The sequence below is a fragment of the Phaseolus vulgaris genome, chromosome 4, assembly GCF_051622355.1.
Source record: "Phaseolus vulgaris cultivar YP4 chromosome 4, ASM5162235v1, whole genome shotgun sequence".
Classification (NCBI taxonomy): Eukaryota; Viridiplantae; Streptophyta; class Magnoliopsida; order Fabales; family Fabaceae; genus Phaseolus; species Phaseolus vulgaris.
In genome coordinates, this window is record NC_143501.1 from 4,589,662 (window position 1) to 4,615,199 (window position 25,538).

Sequence of the window (25,538 nt, forward strand, 5' to 3'; positions counted from 1 at the left end):
ATGTTATATTTTTAAAATATTATATTATATTTTTTAAATGTTTATGAATTCACCATTCAAAATATAAGTTTTCCTATTCAACTAGCATGCTTTCTACACGTATGATAAGTAAGTAAACTGAATCTTATACTAAATTATTTAATCTGAAAGACTTTTCCATTGAAAAAAAGACACTTTAGATTTTATCTATGTCAGGGTGCAGGAAATAAAAGCGATTATGGAACACCAAAAAGAAATGTCACGTGACTGAAGCAGACAAAATAGGAAAAAAAGAAAAAGAAATGAGGTTGTTGCTGACACAGTCACTAGTTGCTGTTGCAGAGTACAACAACAACATAGGATGACACTGCTCTCTCATATTTGCATCTCTCACTTCTCTTCAATTCCACCTTCTTCATCTTTCTCTGTTTCACCGACCACTTTTCTCCAATTGTCTTGGTTCTCCACAGACTCTCCAAACCTTCGAGCCACAAACCATTGTTCCAACTTTAATTCTCTTCATTCTGGGAAGACCCTTTTGCGGCACAGGCATAATAGTCCTTGTTCTTCAATGCCGTCTCCTTCTTCTCCTTCTTGGACATCGTTGGATGAGAGTGGTAAACCATCCAAGAGAGTGTGGATATGGACCTCAAACAAGCAGGTCATGACTGCGGCTGTAGAGAGAGGATGGAACACTTTTGTTTTCCCATCACACCATCGACAACTTGCTCGAGAATGGTCTGGTAAGTTCTTCATTTGGAAGGCAATTCTATCACCCATTTGTGTTTTTTTGGAAGAATTTAATTTGGATTGACTGCAAATGTAAGAATATTTGCAATCTCAATCAATTGGGAATCCATCACCATGAATGACTTTGAAAATGATAATTATAGAACTTATCAATCTTGTCATACATGAAACAATCAATGATTCAAGATGCAAACAAAACATACAACAAAAGCCTTATGCTATTTGGTGAGGTTGGTTTTATGATTCACACTATGCTATTCTGCTCCTTTAAAGATAAGATTTTCAGAGATATTATTTACCATGAGATCCCTCTAAACAACTTTCTCCAATGTGTTTCTTTCTTGGTCTTCCTCTCTCCCTTTTCATAGCTGGTCGTAATCCTAGTAAAGGAGGAGAGCTATGTTAAGCTCTTGGCTGCCAATGTAAAATGAATGTGGACCATGATTGAAGAATGCATTCTGGTGAGATTCGATTTGTTAATACATGATAGTGGGAAAATGTTTTGTACTGATTTTTTGTGTGTGTAGAAAGTCAAAATGAAATCCCTTTAGTGTTATGCTAACCATAAATAAGATAAGATGACCATAATTGTTTTGTGCACAATACATTTTCGGGCTCGAGTTTGTATTATTGGTGGACCGGTATATAATACTACTACCATGTCTTATTGTATGAATTTGAAATTTTGGTCTTGATGGGGTACAGAAATTGCAGTAATATGCCCACTTTTTGTTAATGGGGGAGAGGTTTTGGATGAACAGAATAAAAGGGTAGCCACAATTTTTGACGTTTCGAACCCAGAGGAACTAGAGGGACTTAGACCAGAAGATGAGCACGCAGAGAGCATTGTAGTTAATTTACTAGATTGGCAGGTATGTTCATTGTAGGTTGCTATAACAATTATGATGGAATAGTTTGCACAGTTGTTATCCATGAATGATTTTGTCTATAGTTTATTTATATATCAATTTTAACTCTATGACTTTGACTGCATCACCTCAAAAACCATTTTTTTTTATGGTTTGATCTTCTCTGACTTCAATTGCTGCAACAAAATCCACTGTCTTTTAAAAGTGTAATATAGCTTTTTTTCAGTACATTTCTAATTTTCTTTGTTTAATTTTCTCAGGTAATTCCTGCTGAAAATATAATAGCTGCTTTTCAAAGAAGCCAAAAGACCGTGTTTGCCATCTCTAATAATACATCTGAAGCTCAGTTGTTTCTTGAGGTATATACAAGGAGACTAATTAATGAAGTAAATTTTACAGAGTTGAAGCTTGTGTGTGTGACTGTATATATAATACTAGTCTTTTTCTTTCAGCCTTAAGTCTGTTCTCACAGTTACAACCCTTGGATTTTGTAGGCGCTTGAACATGGTTTAGATGGCATAGTAATGAAAATTGAAGATGTTGAACCTGTTCTCGAGCTAAAGGTATTCTGTACCTAGATGAGACTTCTTCAGTGATTAGGCTTTACCTCTTATTTCAGTTGGAAACTTTCAGGCATATTTTGACAGAAGAATGGAAGAAAGCAATCTACTGAGCTTGACCAAAGCCACTGTGACACATATTCAAGGGACTGGAATGGGGGATCGCGTTTGTGTAGATCTCTGCAGTCTCATGAGACCTGGTGAAGGACTTCTTGTATGTATCAGTTTACTCTGCTACATTTAAATTATTTCTTGTTTAATCAGTGAAGCTTCCATTCTTATTGTCCAAATATTTGCAACAGGTTGGATCTTTTGCAAGAGGATTATTTCTTGTTCACTCAGAATGCTTGGAGTCAAATTACATTGCAAGTAGGCCTTTCCGGGTGAATGCAGTAAGTTGTGCACACAAACTTGAAATTAATATATTCATTTCCTTTGATCTTGGATAAAATCATCTCTCTTTTCATCACAATTCAATGGAGTGACAGTGTGAGAACAGCCATCACATCCCTTTTGGGAAAAAGTTATGGTGTTGTTTGAGTAATACTCACCTTCCAATGGCCAAGCTTTTATTTAGCAGTACATTAGTCATGATAATTGTTTCCCCTTATTTTTCATGAACGTTGAATAAAATTTATATGTTCTAGAAGTTCTAGTCACTTGATAGCTGAATATTTTCTATCCTTGCATGTCTCATTTTGTAAGGTTAATTCAGCCTAATTACTTTCTTGAAGCTGAAAGTTTGATGTTTCTAATGTGTTTTTTTGTGTGTACTTTTTGCATTCACAATGTTTTGGAGTTTCCAGTTAAAATGTAAATGATGCTGTCTGGAGAAGTTGTATGAACCTTTTCTAACCAATCACTTATCATAACAGGGACCAGTGCATGCCTATGTTGCTGTTCCAGGAAGCAGAACATCCTACCTGTCAGAATTAAAGTCAGGAAAAGAAGTGATTGTTGTTGATCAGAAGGGTCACCAACGAATTGCAATTGTTGGGCGTGTAAAGATAGAAAGTAGACCACTAATCCTAGTGGAGGCAAAGGTTTGTGAATGCATTACTGAAAAAAATGATTGAAAAGTGTTTCTTAATGATTTTTAGCTTGATTTCTTCAATGAGTGTGCTATATTGCACTTGCTGTGGAATATGTCAAGTTAATCTAAAACATATTCTTGAAAGATGTAGCAGTTGATAATACACTGAGATTATTACTTCTTCTTAGAGGTTTATGGAAACTCGTAAAAACTAGATATCAAAGCGCAATGGGTCAGTTTTTAACAAAATTTCTCATGGAAACTAATTTTGAGATAAAATTGATTCTTAAAAAACCAATTTCAGTGTTGATCTTTTTCTTGATCCAACTATTTTTTTTATTTTGCTCTCTCTTCCTCTTCATTTTGCCCTTGTCCTCCTCATCTGGTTTTATTGGATAAGATAAAATTGCACAAACCACTCATTTATCAGTCAGTAAACATGTCAGGTGTTTTTAATTTAAAACCAGAAAGATAAAAAGTGGCTTAAAACAATTTTTAATGGAAGTTTGGGTTAAACCTAGTTTTATAATAACCTGAATTTATATGGTTATCTTATTTTAAGTAGTTCTAAATTAGCTTTGAGAGTTCTCAAATTTCCCCTTCTTTAGCACTTGTAATGAAACCAAGGTGTCATTAAGTAGCATTTCATAATATTAAGGATGAACATTGTGTTGTAATTTTGAGTATTCCAACATTATCTTGATTCACGTAATGTTTCTCCTTTCCTTGCACAACATTATTTACATGGTGGTAGAGAGCATGTAGCCCTGTAGGTCAAGGTTGGTTCTTCTAAATATAAGTATCTCTTCTGTCCTCCAAACACCTTCACTCACTCTTTTTCTCCTATTGCGGATTGCGGATAAGTTCTTAGAGATAGTGCTATGTCTCATGAAAACATCAAGCAATTTTTTTACTACACATTGTGTGGCAGTAACTTCGTTATCACTATTTCAGGTCCTTTTATTGCTGTTTGCTGATACCTATCCAAAAATCTGATCTGGTAATAATAATTGTTTCATTTCAGATAGAATCAGATACTCAAACTATCAGCATCCTCTTACAAAATGCAGAAACAGTTGCATTAGTTTGTCCCCCACAAGGTAATGCAATCATTTTTTCCTTCTATTTTCTCTTAGTTTGTTGAGTTTGCTAAAGTGTTGTGTATTTCCCTATTCAGGTAATACACTGCTAAAAACAGCCATTCCAGTGACCTCACTCAAAGTTGGAGATGAAATTCTGTTGAGAGTACAAGGAGGTGCTCGGCATACAGGAATAGAAATTCAAGAATTTATAGTTGAGAAATGAACTAGTAATAATGTATTCAAGTTGTAATAATACTCATTCAAATTGTGAACTTTTGTTCTCCCTGCAGTTATGATGCTAGAGTAGATTATGATCTGGCCAGAGACATGGAAAAGGGCAGCTTATATTTTGCTCTACACAATGACATTGAAGTTGTTGAGTTAGGTTGCGCCAAAGGGTTAACATGATTGCACAACAGCACTCACTCACAGAATTGTTACTGCAATCACCAAGTGTCTGTTAATTTCACCATCATGATTGAACTCTAAATGCATCTTGGATGGAAGTAGCTCTCCATTTCCTTCTTTCAAATGCTTTTGGGGGCCTATGAACTGAGGGTTTACATTGGGATTTAAATCAAACATGTTGCATGCATTTTCTTCAAAATTTAAGGTGTCATCTCTGATTTTGGCATTATTGGACAACTAAATTATAGTTCATCCAATTGAACACTTTGTGTCAGCACCTATGTCTTGAAGCAGGTGATTAAGGTTTTGTTATGCTGCCTGCATCAGTTTCCCATTGTTCTCTTCTCTCAGAGCATGTATATATATTTGCAATAGAAGTAATCATTCTGTACTATAAACAAATGAAAGCACAAATGATATTTTTCTAAAAGATAGTTTACATTAGATCCTAGACCTTATCTTGATTATGATAAAACTGAAAATAATATATTTTTTATCAGCAAAAAATAAATAAAATGAAGTAAGACACTTTAGGAAAATAAAGTAAGACACTTTAGGAGTATCTCAACCCTTATACAGACACTTTAGGGATGTTTCAACCCTTATACAAAAAGTGGTTAATGCCAACTTGCTCAACACTTGACCTATAGACACTCTTCAAACTCTACAGACCACCAAACCAATCCTAAAGATTAAAAGGAATGGTAAGTCATATCAAATGGAATCATCATCTATCCTAATAGGATCCTTATAACTAATATTTAGTCAAAACAATAAAAAAAACAATAAAATGAATATATAGCTATATGGCATAGGGAAAGTGGGATTGATGAACACAGGTAACAACAATATTTGAAATTCTAGTATAAAGTATAGGAGTGACATTCTTACCTAAATTTTAATTCAGATTATAATGTATAGGATAAAAATAATTTATTAATTTATTTTGATTCATTAAAAATTTATTCCAAATTTTTTATTCATCATGATTCATTTAAAAAAAAATTCTATCCATTAACCATTTTTTTTCATATCTCCTTATTTTCATCCTAATTTTAATTAAGAAACTAAAAACATGCAATTTAAAACTTATATAATATATTTATGGTTAAAAGAATCAAATTATATATGAACTATTCATTGAACTTTAGCTCAATTTTATTATGAGTTGGAAATTAAAAGTGGTAATAATCAGAAGCAATAAGCAAGAAAAAATTGAAGAGAGTGAATGGGAAAGAGAGAGATAGGTGAATACTATATGGAGAGAAAACATTGCTTCTGGAGATAGTGAAAAACAGGTTAAAAGGTTTTATAAAATATTAAAGCTTTAATTTGGATTATTAAAAAATAAAAACCTTTTAAAATATTATAAAAGGTATATTTTCAAAATATTCTCAAAACATATATTTTTGAACATTTAAAAAAATCAATTTAAGAAAAAACTAAATATGTAAAATTATTTATATTAGTTTTGATATACTAAATATTGAGTAGAAAGTTCATTAGATTTTTAAATATAATGAATGGGCAATTAACCATCTATGAAGAAATTAAATAAATGGATGGATAATCTATCTATTTTTTTTAATTAATTCAGCCATAAAGAGACATATCTATATCCAAATTGGATTTAAAATAAATAAATAGATTTGGATGGAAGGCATTTGCTTCACTTCAAAATCAAATTTGCATCTCTCTTGATCATAATCTTTTGTGTACTGAGAAACATATTTTATCCTTTTCTTTTATTTCTCCAAGTATTATTGCTTGAAAAACTTTTTTTTTTTATAATAGTAAGAAAAAAAGGCTTATAACTCATACTGTTTTTATTGGAAAGATATAAAAGGGTTATAAGTTACAAATGAATTCATTAATTTAATAAGCATGAAAAGAAAAATATAAAAAATACACTTATTAATTTATCAAAATTAATAATCCCAAAAAATCTAGAGGACATGATAAGTTTTCCCTCCCTTCTCTTTCTATACATTATTCACACATAAATTTAAATTATGTAATTAAAATATAAAAATAATTTCTTATAAGTCTAATATATTTTTAGAAAAATATTTGGATCGTAACATTAATTTTATAAAACTTATATAGTGAGAATTTAGAGAGAAGAAATTTAACTGAATGGTAATACGAGTAAGTTTCACAAGAATGATATGGAATCCAATCATTTGTTGGTATTCCTTGAAATCTAATTTAGAATTTACTTTGCCTTTCCAAAAGAAAGTTTCGTGAAACAATTCCATGAAAGTCAACAATCAATTAAATTGATTGTGTTTTGAAAATTATTTCAAAATAAGAGGTTTGAAAACCAAAAATAGCTGAGTGAGATGTTTCTTCACCCTCTAGTTTTGTTTTCTTAAAGTTCCTCAAAAGGACAAACTTTTAGAAAACATCAATGTGCTAAGGAGAAAAATGCTTTGAAGTGTACTTGGAATCGATTTTTTTAAAACAAAATTTAATAACAAATATGGTAAAGATTATAACATTCATTATGAGATCATCTATATAACAATTTAGGCATGCTTATACTTTGAATGATATATAAATTTCTAGATTTTTTTCTACAACAACATTACATGGAACTAGAAAATAATGTAATTAATTCCACTAGATTTCACAATAAAAAAAATAATATGCACAAGAAACTAAAACTAAGTTGGATGAAGTTCCAACTTAGGATTTGATGAAGATGTAACTATTGGATTTGGTGGAGATGGAGGTAAGGGTAGAGGATAGTCTTGGCACTGTGGAAAGTGTTGAAAGCACCTTCGAAAATTTGATGATGAACCTATTCCAAGGTCATACTTGCAAGCACCAAGATGGTTGAATGGACCTATATGAATTCTCCCAAGTGAGGCTGAGGGAGATGAGGTGGAGGCACCAACCATGTCATCATGCAAACACTTCAACTCACGAACTACTTCACTCATAAGGGGTCTTGCTTTTGGGTCAAGGCGAAGACAATGAATAGCTAACCTCATTGTCTTATGAGCAAATTTTGTAGGGTATTGGCCTTCAAGTCTAGGATCCATCAAATAATGAAAATTTGCTCTGTTTCTAAGACGAGGCCTCAACCAATCTATTAGGTTTTGCTCCTTTGTAGGCATTGTTTGATCTATAGCTCTTCTTCCTGTCAACAGTTCAAGTAGAACCAAACCAAAGCTATAAACATTGCTCTTCGAAGTAAGGTGTCCTGTGTTAACAACACTCTCAATGTTTACAACAAATGGAATAGCAATTTGCATTATATGCAACATTGAAGCTTAAATCATTCACACACCATTACCAAGTACAATGCATTATGTATATGTCAGTAGTGAAATAGAGAGATAAGAAGACAATGTGTCAACAACACTCTTAATGCTTACAACAAATGGAGTAAAAACTTGCATTATATGCAACATTGAAGCTTAAATCATTCACACACTATTACGAAGTACAATGCATTATGTATATGTCAGTAATGAAATAGAGAGATAAGAAGACAATGTGTCAACAACACTCTTAATGTTTACAACAAATGGAGTAGAAACTTGCATTATACGCAACATTGAAGCTTAAATCATTCATACACTATTACGAAGTACAATGCATTATGTATATGCTAGTAGTGAAATAGAGAGATAAGAAGACAATGTGTCAACAACACTCTTAATGTTTACAACAAAATGGAGTAGAAACTTGCATTATACGCAACATTGAAGCTTAAATCATTCACACACTATTACGAAGTACAATGCATTATGTATATGTCAGTAGTGAAATAGAGAGATAAAAAGACACAAATAAAAAGATGAGAATTTTTATGGTATCCAAATAAAATTGGATGATTTTGGTATAGTTAATTTTTGAACCTATAGTTGTATGAGTTTTCATTTAATGAAGCCAATTCATCTATATGTTTTTCCATTTAGTAGGATAGCTAAAAAGTTATACAAATATTAACCCGAAAACTAGTTTTATGCACCAAATGCCCTAGATTTACTTTGGAATCATTGCAACACTGCAATCTTATACTTTTGTAAACCAGTTTTTATCCTTTTTTTTAAAAGAAACATAAATGATGTTGTCTCAATCTTAGGCAAAAAATCACAAGTTCATAGATCCTATTACATCGATTTAATAAGTTTACCATGAAAACATATTAAATAGAATCTGAATAGGTATTTTCATAAAGCTTGTGATTGTGTACTAAACATGAATCATTTGGTTGAACAAACACATTGGTATTGGTGTTGATGTTTTTCTTTTGCAGCTTAAGTATATTAAAGAGACTTAGTGATATCATCTGTGTGGATAGAAAATAGGAAAGGAATATCTAATTAGCATATTTGTTTCCAATAATGATTATCCTTTCAAATAATGCCTATTTATAGAAATATTAATCTAAACTTTCTATATGCCTTTCTAACGGATAATCATGTAGTCAATACAAGATAACGTCAATGAAAAATAAAAAAGATTAAACTATTGTCTTGATGATCATCAATTCATATTATTGTAATATGGTTCTTTATTTTACTCTTATCATTTATAAATATAAAATTTTCTTATTTTTTCCCCAAAAGAATCAAGAGTAATGCAACCATGTGTGTTAGGGGTCATAATTTTCATAAAAGGGTTATATGACCCAAATGAACGAATCTATAAAATTAATTTATGTGTGATGACTTTATGAATTGGAAACTATCCAGGCTCAAGGTTTAGGTTTAGGGTTACTCATATTTTTCATGAAGGGAAAACGTGTGTTGATAAGTTAGCTAATTTAGGATTTATTCATAGAGAATAATTTCATTGGTATAATAAGTTTCCATCTAGTCTATTCTTAGAATTCTTTTTGAATATGTATAGTCTACCCATGTATCGTTTTTGTTAACATCTGAGTTTTGGTCTAATCCTCTCATTTTTTTTTGTATTTTTTTTTCTTTTTTTAATAATACTTTTTTCATGTGATGGTAGATGATTGTTGTTACTTGAGGTGTCAGTCTAGCTGGGATGTCAAGTTGCATAGTGATGCATAACATGAAAACTTTTATATATATAAAAAAACTATCCAGGCTCAAGGATCATATAATTTTGATAACAAATTGAGAAGTTTAAGTAAACTAATTACCTGTCATCATATACTCTGGGGCTTCATAGCCTTTTGATCCTACTACTTTAGTTGTTTCATGGATTTCATGTCCCACTGGAGCATCTTTTGCAAGACCAAAGTCCCAAAGTTTTGTGTTGTAATCCTTATCCAATAAAATGACAATATCAAATGTAGGTAATGATGTATATGTGTTGAAAATTAGTAAGCATTGGAACATTCAAGTAATTTACCTTATCCAATAGGATACTAGATGTCTTAAAATCTCGAAATAATAATGGTCTTGAAGCTTCCTCATGCAAAAATGACATGCCATTAGCAGCACCAATTGCAATTTTCATTCTCATAGGCCATGTAAGGTGCACAGCTCCTGCTGACAATAATATATCTCTTAACACATAAATAATATACAACCCAAATGTTAAGCAAACTAAGTTTATTATGTACAAAAGAAAATAGATTAGAAGTGCAACTTACATTAAGATAAATGTGAGTTTAAATGGAATGGGTATTGTTTTGTTCATTGGATGAAGACAATAACATATGGTAATACTATAAAGGTTAAATAATTGCAATCAGATCAATAATATTTAACATTCTACTAAGTTGTCTATTATGGTAATATGGTGTGCTATTTATTTAACAGGGTGTTAGCTAGGAGATTCTCTTTTTCCTATTCTCATTTATCTTTGTTAAAGAAGGACTTAGTAAAAAATTATTAAAATTGGTCTCGAATTATAGGATTGATTCTAGGATGTTATCTAAATGTGTTTATATTCTTACAAATGTTTTTAATGCGGATGATGTTATGATTTTTTGTAAAGGTAATAAAAGTTATTTGAAGATTACTAGTGAACTGATAGAGTTTTATAGGCTGCATTGGGTTAATGGAACAATAGAGAAAAAAGTTACTTTTATGTTGCTTCTAAGTCTTCTACATTTTTAAAAAACCACATATCTCCTTTGAATTATGTTAAAGGCTCTTTTCCTTTATTTACATTGATATTCAAATCTTCAAAGGAAAATATATATGAAGCCTATTACGAAAAAAAAGTAAAATGCATTTGGAGAAATAGAAAGGTAAAATGTTAAGTGATATTAAGAGGATGGTAGTCCTACAATGCTGGTATTTATTCAAACAAGGTAATAATCACAGGTTTAGCTCGAGTCTAAGTCTTCTTTTAGCTAGGTTGCATGTTCCTAATCTACAGGTTCAATTTTAACCTTGAATTTACTCTATTGATCTTTGTGACTTGGTTGAGAAAGGTTTTGTCTTCATGTTTTGCAGGTGGAAGTCTTTTGATCAATTTTTGAAGAAGAATTTGCATGATCCTTATTGGAACATATAAGCATATGTAGTGAATGGAGGAGGTTCAAAGTTGCAGTGAAGGTAGCACCACATAATAATCAAAGAGTTGGATTCATGAAGGAAGGCCTGAAGCATGTATTGTTAAGGATCTCTGTGGAGAGTGACAACATCTTAACTGATATTTGAAAACTAAGGTTGCATGGATAAATGGTTACCACAAAGAAATCCCCTTAAGAGGAGTTTAGTTTGAACAAAAAATGATAATTTGAATAAAAACTGTTGGCCTAAGGTTGAAACTGATATATTACATAAGATCTTTGCTACAAAGCTGGAAACTGATACACTCTTGGTGGGCCTGCAAACTCAAGAACCAGGTGCAACAAAATGTATTTGGTTAACCAGTAGGCACAAAGCACATGCACAATTTGGTTGTAATGCATTATGTTGGTGAAGTATATTAGGATGTTGACGTTGATAGAAAATAACTACCTATACTAAAACTATTTCTAAGGAATACTAATAGTAATAAAGTTATTACTAAAGTTATTTTTAAAGGAGGTGTGGTGGATCATTCTGAAATCTTCACTGTGGCTCAATTGAAGGCTTGGTCATGGGTAACTTCTAAAATACCCTCTTCTTGCTTCTCCTTTTCTGACTGGTGTCTTGCTCCTTTATCGTGCTTGAAATCGATTTAATTGGCATGACCCAGTTTAGGGTGAAAGGTATCTCTATTTCGATGGTTGTTGGTTTTTGTGGGCTGTTGGGTTGGTGTCTGGGTTGGTGGATAAGGGTTGTTGTTCTTTTTGCCCCTTGTTTTGGTTGCAGTGAGTTTGTATTGGGTTTGTTTTGAGTTTGTACATGTTTGTTTTGAGTATTGTACGGGATTGTACGGGTTTGTACGAGTTTTTTAGTGGTAGAATTTTTTGTCTCTCTCATTTTGTTGGTTTGGGAGACCTGAGATTTGATTCATATTATATAGGTATGTATAAGGGTTGAACCACCCCTTAAGTGGTTCCTGTTATTCAATCCTTATTGCTGATAAAAAAAAACTAAAAGTAATAAAAATAGGGTTACAAAGTTATTATTTTTTTGATTTAGAGAAACCATGTCATCTAAATAGGTGATTGAGTTTGGGCCTGTATGGTATTGGACCTGCCCTAATAATACTATTAGCCCTAGAAGACACTTTGTCCTCAAAGTGGAGTCTTGGAGTCAATTGAACCACATGGATGTGATTGGGTAGGAGTTGGACACTTTGAATATTATGTTTAACTGGTGGGGTGTCGTTGGGGAAAATGAGGGTGTATTATTTTCATGGGCTGCATGGTTAATATTGGACTCATGTTGGGTGGGATAATTATTAAGCTTAAGTGTGGGGGGTTATGTGAGGGGTCGTTTGTTAGGTAGGTTTAATTGTGGGAGGTGCATGGGTAGAAGTAATATTAGGTTTAAGTGCAGGATGGGATATGTGAGACGTCGCTTGTGATTTAGGTTTCGGTATGAAAGACATTTTTTCATAGGGTTACAAGAGTGAGGAGTAAGGCTTGGTTGGAGGAAGGTTTTGGGAAGGGTTGGAGATGCTCATTAATGAGCACCGCTGCTGCTTTGTTTTTTGGGTTGTGTGATTTTGCGGGAGAGATAAAGTTAGTGGGATAAACACTCTTTGGTGCTTTAAAGGGACAAAGGAGGGAGACACAAAAATTGGGGTGGATGCGGGAGGTTTTAGTTGTAGGCGGCATTGGGCCGCGTAGCGGTGATTGGGGTGCTGGCAGCTGAACAAATCTAGGTGCCAATAACGGTGTTGCAAGGGTGTGCACGAAGGCTGTTTCAGGCAACACTAGGTGGCGCGGTGGTTGCGGTGCTGGTGGTTGAGCGACTCACGGTGCAAGGAACGGTGTTGCGGCGTGCGACCTGGTGTACGCAGAAGTTGTTCTAGGGGCTGGATGGTGTGTTGTGGCGACACTGGTGGTGTGGTGCAGGTGGGGGTGGTGTTGGTGGTTTGAAAATAATGGGCCGTGCTATGAGGGGGAACATGTGCTTCTATGGCCGCTTATGGGGTATGGTGGTTCTCAAGGCTCACTTCAATAGCAGATAGGCATATTTAGATGGAGTTTAGGATTTTATTGAGGACTTTTGTTTGGGTTTTGGGAGGCATGCTAAGAGCAATAAAAGCACCAATGATAGAAAGTGACTACCTATACTAAAACTATTTCTAAGGAATACTAAGACTAATAAAACTAGGATTACTAAATTCTTCTCTTTTTTTTATTCAGAAAAACCCTGTCATCTAACTAGGTGATTGAGTTTGGGCCTGTATGGTATTAGGCCTGTCCTAACAATGTCCTGCATTATTGATAGCAAATTTAGGATACCATGCAACAAGCAATTCCACCAGCATGTGACTAAAAGTGTTGTTTGCCACACACGCAACAATGATGACTCAAATTATTGTATCTAGGTGTAGTTTTCTAGTATTGAGGCTACTAGAATGACAAGTAAAGTGAGGTGCTATCAAGCTTGGTTTAAGTTCCATTTCTCAATGAACAATTCTTGTTGGTTCTTCTGCTGAGAAAGAATATGACTAAGATTCTGCTATTGCAACAAGAATACCATAAAAGAGTTTTGTTTTGACAATTGGTCTCTCTCTTGAAGTTGTTATTGGATGATACTCTAATGCAACAATTTTTTCAAAATTTTGTTCTATTCATCAAATTATGCATGCCATTTGCTATTACTACTAAACCAATCAAGTCTTTGGCATTTAGCTTTGTGAAGTCATTTATGAAACTTCTGGTTTTGGTTTTCCGCTTTTCAGTGGTTATATTAAAGATCATTCCTATACAAATATTTCTCCTCAGGAGCAAACAATTCATAGGAATATGGTATGCATTAACCAAATACATGTTTTCTCATACGTTTGATGGCATATGGAGGTCTATGGGTCACATTATAGAGGCTTACAACTACCAGAGGAGAACCCTCAATTCTGCAAGTGTTCATGTGGAAAACAATATAAGAAAAGATAATATGCATATTTGTTAACATTGGAGCATGGATGAATAACAATTTTTATAGCAAGAATAGGGATTCCTTTTTGGTATCACAAAGTTTCCAAAATGTGTTGCAAAGGTAGTTTGGAGTCCCCACTAGTTTATGGCAACAACGAGTATATCAATTTTTGGGGAGGAGATAATTGTTGTTGTCGTGTTAGTTTGTTAATAGTAGGTTTCCCAACAATGTAATACTTCTAGTTCATCCTCTTAAGTGTTTTAGGGATATTAAAATACTTTGGAGATCAAGTTAGCTTGGCTATGGTTCATGTTTTTTTTATTAGGGTTGGAATATCCCCTAAAGTGTTCTATGTTAATTTTATTAATTTTTTTTCCGATGAAAAAATGATGGAGAGGATTCAATTAGTTATTTTAATTATTAGTATAATTGAAGGGTAAAGAGTTGGATGCATGGATCCAAAACTTTATTTGAATTGGAGATTCATCTTCAAGAGGTTTTGTCAAGGAAAAATGGAATGCCTTATGTTATCATAAGGTTGAGAGTGGTTTGTTGTGATTAGCTTGAGAGAAGAAAAACTTCATCTCTTAGGTTAGCTTGAGATTTTCTTTGTAGTTCTTTGACTTGGGAAATCTTGATGAAACATAAATTTTTGAGTGTCACAAATACCTAACATACTAGACCCGCATCTTTAATATAGTTTCGTATGGTATAAAACCTTGGATTCAGATAGAAAAGATAAAGCTCATTAGGTATTAGGTGATGGTAAATTATTAATATGTGGACTGATGTTTGGTTCTCTATGTTTCTTTAGATAAATTTTTGAATATTCCAAAGAATGTATCTGATAAACTCGTGGTTAATGTAATTCATATTTGGGATAAAGATTGATGCATTCCTTACCTCGTGAGTTCACGTTTACCTTGGGTACAAGCTTTCTAGGAAGATTATGTTATTAAAAACCATATTGATGAGGTCATTTGGAATGATACTAATGATGGTTTTCTAACTAAAAAGACTACTAAGAAATTTTTTTATACAAGTGAGAGGTTCATCCTTAGCCTGGTAGAATTTGGAAGGCTTATATTCCTCTTTCCAAATTTTTTGTGATATAGTAATTTTTTTTTACTAGATTGTCTTTAGATAGTAATTTGCACAAAGTTGAGGTTCATTTATTCTATTTGCAATCTATGTACATAAACCATCAAAAGGACTAAGACAATGAGATTCTATGGTCCCATTTTTGTTTCTAATAGTATGAGAAGGATTTTCAGGAATAGTAAAGGGGGTTTACTAAGAAACAAATGCTTAAGAGGGTGAAGGTTGGACAAGAGTAGGTATTTATTGGCATGCTATAGATTGCAGATGATACATTGTTTATGTGCGAAGCCAACATGAAAAATGTCACAGTCATAAAATGCATCCTAATATGTTTCAAACTTGTCTCAGGACTTGAAGTTAACTTTTTGAAAATTAAAATAGGGGGTTTAGGAGTACATGAACAAAATTTGAATAGGTTCTTAGATGTCATAAACTATAGCCCTAGCTTTTACATTAGGTCTGCCTATCGAGGGTAATCTTAGGAAAATTATTTTTTGGCAAGGTGTTCTTTAGGAAAAGACTTGCAAGATGGAAAGGAATGTACCTACCTTTTTCTAGAAGGGTTTGCCTAATAAATTCAATTATAACATCTCTACCTTTTTATCACCTATCAATGTACAACGCACCAACAATTGTTTGTCGTTGAAATAAAAAAGGATCCCAAATAATTTTCTATGATATTGGGGTCAAGAAGGGAGGAAAATAACTTGGGTTAAATGGAAAAAATATATGCAAAACAAAGGGAGAGGGGGACTAGGAGTTAAAGATATAAAATTGTTTAATATAGTTTTTTTAGCTAACTAGAAGTGGAGGTTAGGCAAGAACGGGGATAAGGTTTTGGGAAGGCAAATGGTTTGGCGAAACTCCTCTTATGTTTTTGAGATTGTATCTAAACACAAAAAAATAAGACATTATGCTTAGTGGAGTTAAGAGGATGGATAAAAAATAAATGGAAGTGGAACATAGAATGGAGAGAGAATGATTTGAATAAAAAAGCCACATGTGGGGGTGGTGATGAATATTTTGTCACAAAACTTACTACGTAGAAGTAAGAAAGATGAATGGAGGTGGAAAGACACAGAGACAAAACAATACACATTTTGGTCTGCCTATCTTTAAAGACATAACCAATTTTGGAAAATAAAGACAATATCATTGGCTCAACATTTTTCCTAGAAGATGCTACTAAGCAGGGTTTCAACAAAGGATAACCTATCAAGAGGGGAAATAGTGGTAGACAATGTGCGAGGATGGGGAGGAATCTTCTAGTGACCTATTCTTTAGTTGTAAGGTAATAGGAAGTGTGAAATAAGTGTTATCAGTTGATAGACATAAGTTCAATAAGTTATAACTAACCAAAGTTGAAATTCCAACAATTCATTCTAATGGACATGAACACCAAAGAAAATAAGGCATGGAAGAGCATATGGGTAGTCATAATATGGAATATATGGAAACAAAGGAATATAGTGGTATTTAAGGATGACAATGTAGCCACTTATGAGATTTTCAGTATGACATAGTTAAATGTTTGGGCTTGGTTGAGAAACATGTATCCAAAATCTTAGTTTTCATACTCAAATTGTTGTTTTTGCCCCTCTATTTATGTAAGGTCTTTGGCAACATGACTCATATTGGTTACAAGATAGAAGTGTATTTGGGTAATTTTTATAACACAACTTGTGTAGTAGAATTATGATATATATATATATATATATATAAAGATAACATTAAGCAATGTCATTAGGTGGTAGGCAAAACAATAACCAGACGGCTAATCTTGGTTGCATCTCAATAACATCTTTATTTTCAAACTAACTTTCCTTGAATGAGGTAATTTACGTGTGAAAATTTTTCTTACAGGGATCTTGGAATCAGGTTATGAAACTAGCACAACAAGAATCATGATGAAAACTTAATGAAGAACTCATGAGTATCATTCTTACAACACAAATATATTACTATGGCAAGTAGAAATTAGCAACTAAGGAAAGTATGTCCACTCGAATAGAAGACTACAAGGTAAGTGAAAGAGATGTAGGAACTAGTTAGATATGGAGTATAGGTATGGTGAGCCAGATTTCCAAAAGCAAGTTTTGAAAGGAATCAATGGCCACTTTTTTGGCCCAACCATAGTAGAAGTTGGACACACCCTTCATTTTACTCTAACCAACAAGCTTTTCACAGAGGGAATAATTATTCATTGGTCTAGAATCATATAGTATGGAATGCCTTGGGCTGATGGAACTGCTTCCAATCCTCAGTGTGCTATAGCCCTTGGAGAAACTTTTTATTACTTATTCTTAGTTGTGAGGGCAGGTACATAATTGTACCATGGAGACTATGGTATGTAGATAACAATAGGGTTGTATGATTCTCTGATAATGGATTTACCAAAAGGAAAAAAGAAACATCTCATTATGATGTGAGTTCAACCTTATGTTAAGTGATTGGTGGCATAAAAGCAAACATTATCAAGAGGTTAGTCTCTCATCCATAGTGGTTTTGTACTGAAATTGAATCTCGTAGAAGTTTATTTAATTAATAAAAGAACCATGGGTAGTAGGAAGTGTGATCTGAGTGGATCATTAAAGGTTGAGAGATATTAAACTTGTACAATTTTATGTAAAAAGGTTATGGCACCCCTAGTGTCATTGTTATAGTAATTCCTTTTTGTCTATAAAAAACATTAGGAATTTTCCCATCTATTTTTTGAGTGCACAATTGTTGCACAACTTTGGGATTGGCTACAAGGTATGTTTAGTTGTGTTATCAATAACAACTCCCTTCTTTCTATTTTTTTCAAGTTTTGCAAATTAATAAAAGCACATAGGTTTGTGACATCTATTTGGCTACTATAATTCATATGGTGTGGCGCATTTTAAATATGCAAAATGCATACAAGTTTGATAATCCTATACGAGCTTAATTTTTGTCAAGAATTTGATTTTGATAGGGATTTGTATGGCTAACAATTTATCTAAAGGGGTTATGACTAATAATTTCTATATTTATTCAGAAATGTCCGTCTATTGGTTTTGTTAAATGCAATGTGAATGGCGTTGTCATGGAAGCCTAAGCTTACTGATTGTGTTAACCTTTCCAAAGGTAGTAGAGGTGAGTATATAAGAGGGTTTTCTTCTTATATTGGTATTGACAGTGGCTTGAAGGTAGAGTTGATGAGAGTTATACTTGCTATTGAATTAAATGTGGTTAATGGTAGGAATTTTTTATGGCTAGAAAGCAACTCTATGTTGATGGTGCATTCTTTTCAAAATCCTGGGATTGTTCCTTGATATTATAAAACTTGTTGGAAATGTTTTCTTACTGTAAGTAATTTGCTTTATTTCAAAGTCTCATATTTTTATTGCAAATCATAAATGTGGGAATAAGCTTTTTAATCTAGGGTGAATTCCAAAAAGTTTTTTTTTTACGAGAAATTGTCTACTTATTTGTATAGATTTTATCGTAATAGATATGGTTTTCCAGACTATACAAATTTCTTATTTACATGGATTTGGGTTTGCTCCCCATGTGTGTATGATTCTTTTCTCTTTAATAAAATTTATTATTTGGAAAAAATTTCATGGGAGGCTTCCTACTGACCAACACATCCAGCGCAAAGGTTTGCATATATGTTTTTTGTGTACTCTTTGTGTAAAGTAGGAAGAATCAATTCAACACTTATTTTTTGAATGTACTCATACTTTTCATATTTGGAACTGGATACAATTTTTTTTCCTAATGCTCATTTCTCTAATGTTGATGATCTCATTTCTTTTATTAAAGTAATGGTAGTCCTTTGGTTAAACTGATTTAACTTGTTATGATGATCTTCTTTATTTGAATAATATGGTGTATGAGAAATTATGTTAGATTTCAGGTTAAGATTGATCTTTCCAGGGCCATTTACACTATTAAAGACCTCATTTTCTTGGTGAATAACTCATCTAAAAGCTTCATCGTAAATGATATGTTTGACTTCGTTGTGCTTAAATTCTTTGACATCAATACTAGAAGTAGCAAAATCTTTCATCCTCTTTCTGTTAGATGGGATTTTCCTTCCCCTGATTGAGTTAAAATTATTATTGATGTGTTGTTAGGGTTCTTTTGGTCTTGCTTCTTGTGGTGGTATTTTTCACGGGAGTATGAGAGAGTTCATTGGTGGTTTCTCTATTTTTCTTGATATCTAGAATGCTTTGGTTGTTGAGTTCTATGGGGTTATCCATGCCATTGAAGAAGCCAAAAAGATGGGTTTTCCCGGTGTATGACTTGAATGTGATTCTGCCTTGGCTTGTGCTGTTTTTAATGCTAGGATTGATGTTCCTTTAATTCTTCATAATAGGTGGAACAAATGGCTGATTATTGTGAGAAAAATCAGATTTAGAATTTCTCATACTTTTCGTGATGGTAATGCTTCTACTAACCAACTTGCTAACTTAGGTTTTATTTATAGGGAACAATTTTATTGGTATAATAGGTTTCCTTTTAGTCTATTCTGAGAATTCTTTATGAATAGGTATAGGTTCTCTAAGTATCGCTTTACTTAGGTTCTTTATATGAGTTTTGTCCTAGTCCCCCCATATGTGATTGTATTTTCTTTCTTTTTTTTCTCTTTTAAATAATACTCTTTTCATGTGGTGACAGATGATTGTTAAATCTTAAGGTGTCAAGCTAGATGAGATGTCAAATTTCGTAGTAATATCTAACATGATAACTTTTATATAAAAATAAAAAAAAAACAAAATAATTTTTTAGATATGAGATGTTAACCTAGTTGGGATTCATATCCTTATACTAATGATTGTATAAGAGGAATAGTACGTACACCTTAGAAGTGACAAAAAAATAGAGAATGTCAAGGGGAAGGTGACACATCCTACATATTTTTCTTCCTTTGTAATTGAACCCTCATTCTTACATATAACTAGTTCTCTCACACCATCTTTACGTTTGATGTATGAATCCTACTTCCTTTTCTTATCTTTGATGCCTCCTAGTTTGTTTAACTAGCTCCACATTCTTATTTTTTTCCTATACCACTCACATTTGATGATTCACCTTTTTCATGACAATTAACAATTGAAATTTTCATTTCAATGCCTTCCTTTAAGAAAAAGAACCTTGTTTGCATTGTTAAAGTGAGGAATGTTATGTTGGAACTAAACAATATCCTCATAAGAAGCTTCAGTTAGCGTGTCATTGTCTTACTAGATAAGGACTTGTGGAACCTCGTTAACATTATTTAAAATGATTTTGGTTTTTAAAATAACAATTGAACATAGGAATGTACATAACTCAAAAGTGGTTAATAACAAGTGAGGTATGGCATAACAATGACACCCTCAAAAGGCTTAAGTTGTGACACATGAAAGACAGGGTGAATTTTTTTCTGATATAAACAACTGAAGTTTATAAGCCACTGCACCAATTTTAGCCACAATGAGAAATCACCTAGAGTATCTCAAATAACTTTTGATATTTATGCAATACGATGGAATTTGGACGATCTAGTTACAACTTCATTAACACTTGATTATTAATGCCAAATTGGAAGTCTAAAAACCTCTTATTAGCGTTATGATTCATAATTTTTTGTGCCTCTAACAAATTGCCACACAAATGAACTTGTAAAGCATCCCTTTACCAGGTATAACATTGTAGTGGGATCTAAAGTATTGACGATGTAATATGTTAGGGTAGGAGGATCCTTGCAATATAAAGCTTTAAAATGTGTTATTCTCAAGCTTATGTGAAAAATAGTTTTATACCAAGACTTTGACCAAGCAAGTATTGTATACCAAGATTTTAGATTATGAAATTTGAAACAATGCAAATACATCTCAAGCTATTTAGTGCTTCTGATTATCTATTGGATTACAGGTGGTAGGTTAAATTCAAGTTAAAAGTGACCCCTTACAACTTAAACAATTTCTTCCAAACGCTACCAGTGAAAGCATGATCCCTGTGAGAGATAATTAATTCATGAATTGTGTAGCTTGACGTTATGGAGCAAAAATACTTTAACAACATTTTTACTCATATAATTAGCCTTTATTGCAACAAAATGGCTATATTTTACTATCAATAACCATCATGATGATTGTAAACCCAAAGTAGTTTGGTAAGTTTGTGACAAAGTCCATGGCCACATCTTCCCATACTTGTTGAAGAATAAGCAATGATTGGATCAAACCAAATGGTAAAGTATTTGCAATCTTGGCTTACCATGAGATTTGGACAAAAATCTTAACATAACTTTTTAACTTTAGTCAAATAAAATTGAGCAATAACTTGAGTAGTTGAGCGTGCAATACGGGTGTGGCCATCTAAAAGGAACAATGAAATTTGTTTAATATTTGTAGAGTAAGATGTTTGTTAGCAATCAGCCTTTGCGAAAGAGCAAACCCTTTTTTGTGGTAAAATAGAAGTTATCAGGTGTGAGGGTGGAACATGTTGTAAGAGTTCTTACAACTAAACATTGACATGTATTTAACATCAAGCCTATAAACTAAGAAAATTACTATATTCGACTGAACATGTTTAAGGTTATGAAATTCCGCCTCACCAACCTTATTCCAACAAAAAGCATTCTTCTTTAACAAATGTGTAAGAGGTGCCACTATAGTACATAAGACTTGATGAAACATTAATAGTACTTTGTAAGTCCAAGAAAACCACAAATTTGTTTATGGTGGTCCTTCCATCACCTTTTGTGCCTTGGAATCTTCATTATATCTTCCATTGCTACATTTGAACATGAAATTTCATGACCAAATATTCAGCCTCAAACATTCTAAAAGAGCACTAGGATAACATACCAAAGACCTGTTGCTGAAGAGACTCAATGTGTTGTAGATGAGAAGACCAAGTTGAACTATAAATTAAAATGTTGTTGAATAAAACCAAGACAAGATGCCTTAATTTCAAACAAAACACAATGTTCATAAGGCATTGGAATGTGGTTGAGGTGTTAGTGAGCCTAAACAACATTGTCAACCACTTTAATACCGATGATGGGTACCATAATTTGATGTTAACCGGATCAAAGATCCAGTTTAGAAACTATTTGGCTCCAAAATGTTCATCAAGTAATTTTTCTACTTATAAGAAAGTTATTCTTGATAGTAATGATGTTTTAAGGCCATATAGTTAGTACAAAATCATCACTAGTTGTCCTTCTTCTTGATTAACACAATCAAAGAAGAAAGTGAATTTTGACTTGGTCAAATAATGTCTTATTTGAATATGATATGTTTGATTGAGTAGTTATCACTAAACTAAAAATTATAACTAACAGTTAAAGCACAATTGCTTCTATGTAAGAGTATAATAGTTCAAACATCACAATTTGATAGTGACTTGACCTACCTAACCTTAAAAGTAGGCAACAAAATATACATAAACAACTAAATCATAATCTAAAAGAAAAACTTTCAATTTTTCTATCTAACTTTGTGTCTACATCGTGTGACTATTACTAACAATTATGTGAAAGCATGAAATACTTTCAAAAAAATGTTTTTAGAAACCAACTCCTTACCTTTGGTGTCTCCCCATATCTCTTATAAACTAACTCCACACTCTTATTTTTCTTACCACATCACTTATTTCATTAAACAATGTCATTGTAATCACACTAAATAAGGGTTAATTAGTTTTTTTAAGTAATTTTTTTATTTTATTATAGTTTTTTAGTTGTAAAATAATGATTGAGTGATGAAAAATAAAATAAAAACAAAATAATTTTTTTTAAAAGCATACAAAGTACAATTAAAAAACTAACATGAATGGATAAATAAATACATTAAAAACATACTCTTGAAAAGATGCTTCTCTAAACTTCCTTCACACATATGCTCATATACAAGTACCCTTTTGTCATCCTCAAGGCAAAACCCTACTAATTTAACCACATTTAAATGATGGAGTTGACTAAGATAAATAATTTCATCCTGCATATATACACAAACACAGATAAATCAACTTTTTAATTAACAATATATATAGTAACAAGTATGTGAAATATAGCATTATATATATAAAAAATAAAAGCAAATTACGCACTAACACCTTTCCTAATAATATCTTGATATTATGCACCCTATTCATGAGGATACACATTAAATTGCCTTTTTGGAATGAGTGTAATATATTTAAAACAAAAGGTGTTAAAAAGATAGAATGAAATCTTGAAGACATGTCAATGTAATTTGCATAATAAAAGAATGGTGAAAATAAAATAAATAGCAAACAAATAAAGAAATATATATAGAAAGGATTATAATGGTGACATACAAGCCATTCCTTGGGATGTTGAAATTCATTGAAGTTGAGGGACTTCACTGCAATTGGAATTCCTGTTCCAGGCCTTGCTGCATAGTTCCCATATGAATTAATCCAACCTTTCAACAAAATTCCAAACCCTTCTTCATCATGAAAATTCTCAACCTTAAAAGTTCTTGTTGCCAACATAAGATCATGAAAGGTGAACCTCCGAAGAAGCAAAGAAGCTTCAAACAATTCTTGATCTGTAACACACCATGTTTCATAGCTACTTAACCTTGTGTTGGACGAGGATGTTGGAGCAATTGGTTGCTGTTCATCAACATCATTGGTAGCATTTTCTCCTGTTGATTTCGGGTTTAGGATTCAAAATAAAAGCAAAGTTAATAAGCAACATAAAATGCACATGAATTAGACACATCAATTAAATCTAAATTTGAAATCCCCAAAGGATTAAAAAAGAACTTGATTTGCCCATTTACATTTTTTTTATGAACAAAAAATAAGTAAAATAAAATAATTTTTTAAGGAATGTTCCAACTAAAAAGATGTATACAAAAGATGTAGAAGCTAGTCAACTACCATACTAAAAAGAAAACACACCATTATACCCTATTTTAAAAAATAAAATCCTATTTATACAAACTGATATAATGGTAAAAACATTAGTAATGTTGATTAATCTCCAAAAAATAACATATGATTTTGTTATGTATTTTGTACTAAAAAGATGCACATTCAATTTTGTTTCACAAGTAATTATGTTAACATGTATACAAAATCTATGTAGATTAGTTCAACTTATACAAGAAAGAAATTGAAAAATTTAAGTTAGTTTTTCAAAATAACTTTTGTGTTTATATTATATTGTGAGAGGAAAGAGTGGTGGACAAACTAATGCAAATTAAAAACCATATCTATAAGTGTAATAGCTAAATATGATTTGAGAACAAGAGAGAAAAAAAAATGTGGAGTTTTCAAGTCTTTTAATATAGTGACTTATATAGACCAATCCAATGTATAAATCAAACAATTCAAGAATTTTAGTTTAACAAAGAAACGTGTGTGAATTCTAAGAAATAATGGTGAAAAAGTATAGAATATTACCATTAGCTTGATTGATTTTGTTTCTGGAGGAAGCTTCTTCTTTGGAACTCCAAAACATGCAACATAAGAAAATTCTCAATTTCTTCAAAAACCTTGAACCTTCTTCACCTTGAACAACATCTTTGTTGTTTTTCCCTTCATTGGATTTGTCCCCAATTGTAGAACTAACCCTAATACCAGCAATGCTCCCCATTTTCCCTAAAACATTCAACAAATACAAATTTCAGCACAAAATTCTTAAAGATGAAAACAAAGAAGATACCATGTAATCACACACTTCGTAATCTTTTGTGTTAACTGATCTTAGTATTCTTCAGTACTTAATAAGGTATGTGCATTAGATGTTAGCATTATGAGCTTATTAGATCATCTGTGTCTGGATATTTTATGTGGGTCTATACTTTTTATTAATAAATAACAATAAATAATGTTAGGGTAAAAAAATTATATTTTTGAAAGATTATTTGGAAAAAAATCCATTGGCAATTTTTTTCAACAAAACTCGTGATAAATTCGATTTAATGTTAAAAAAAATGGATAGATTAGTCTCATTCGTGATATTGTAACTGCGGAAAACTTGATTTTGTTTTACTAAAAAAGATATTAAAGATAAAGTTTTTGTCAAATGCTTTGTCATTTTGATATTTAAGAGTTAAAGTTTTTTTTTTCTCAGCATTTAAGTATAACTATTTTAGACATGATAAAAAAGTTAAAAAAGCTAACCTCATTGAATATGAGAAATGATTATGTATAAATAAAATTAATAGTTTAATAAAATCGATGAATATTGAGACGGAGAACACGTTAAAATGAATAACATTAACATTAAAAATTAAAATATTAAATATTTTTCGGGTGAATCAATTAAAAAATATAAGATAAAATGACTAGCAGACAAAAAAGATATTTTTTTAAGTATTATGCGTTTCTTTTTTTTC

General features: G+C 32.1%; 2 protein-coding genes across 5 annotated transcripts; one reads left to right on the forward strand and one right to left on the reverse strand.

Annotated features, from left to right (window-relative positions):
- The first annotated feature begins 258 nt into the window (after nt 1-258).
- On the forward strand, nt 259-4,907 carry LOC137836883 (3-dehydroquinate synthase). 4 transcript variants are annotated; one of them, XR_016520503.1, is made up of 9 exons: nt 259-722; nt 1,435-1,601; nt 1,859-1,957; nt 2,093-2,161; nt 2,218-2,372; nt 2,461-2,550; nt 3,034-3,201; nt 4,216-4,291; nt 4,369-4,907. XR_016520503.1 is itself a non-coding variant. In XM_068645660.2 (9 exons), exons 1-9 carry the CDS (start codon nt 341-343, stop codon nt 4,494-4,496), a joined length of 1,320 nt encoding a protein of 439 aa, XP_068501761.2. In that variant the 5' UTR covers nt 326-340; the 3' UTR covers nt 4,497-4,907. The 4 variants fall into 4 exon arrangements, 3 of the variants coding, with proteins under 3 accessions (XP_068501761.2, XP_090157699.1, XP_090157700.1); XM_068645660.2 differs by having other exon boundaries at nt 326-722; nt 2,232-2,372; XM_090301573.1 differs by lacking the exon at nt 259-722 and adding an exon at nt 1,098-1,190 and having other exon boundaries at nt 2,232-2,372.
- A 2,440-nt stretch (nt 4,908-7,347) lies between these two features.
- On the reverse strand, nt 7,348-24,793 carry LOC137836600 (putative serine/threonine-protein kinase PBL11). Its single transcript, XM_090301529.1, has 6 exons — nt 24,601-24,793; nt 23,506-23,837; nt 23,027-23,162; nt 10,022-10,161; nt 9,810-9,933; nt 7,348-7,889 (listed from the first exon to the last, which is right to left on the reverse strand). Exons 1-6 carry the CDS (start codon nt 24,791-24,793, stop codon nt 7,348-7,350), a joined length of 1,467 nt encoding a protein of 488 aa, XP_090157655.1.
- Between the last annotated feature and the right edge of the window lie 745 nt (nt 24,794-25,538).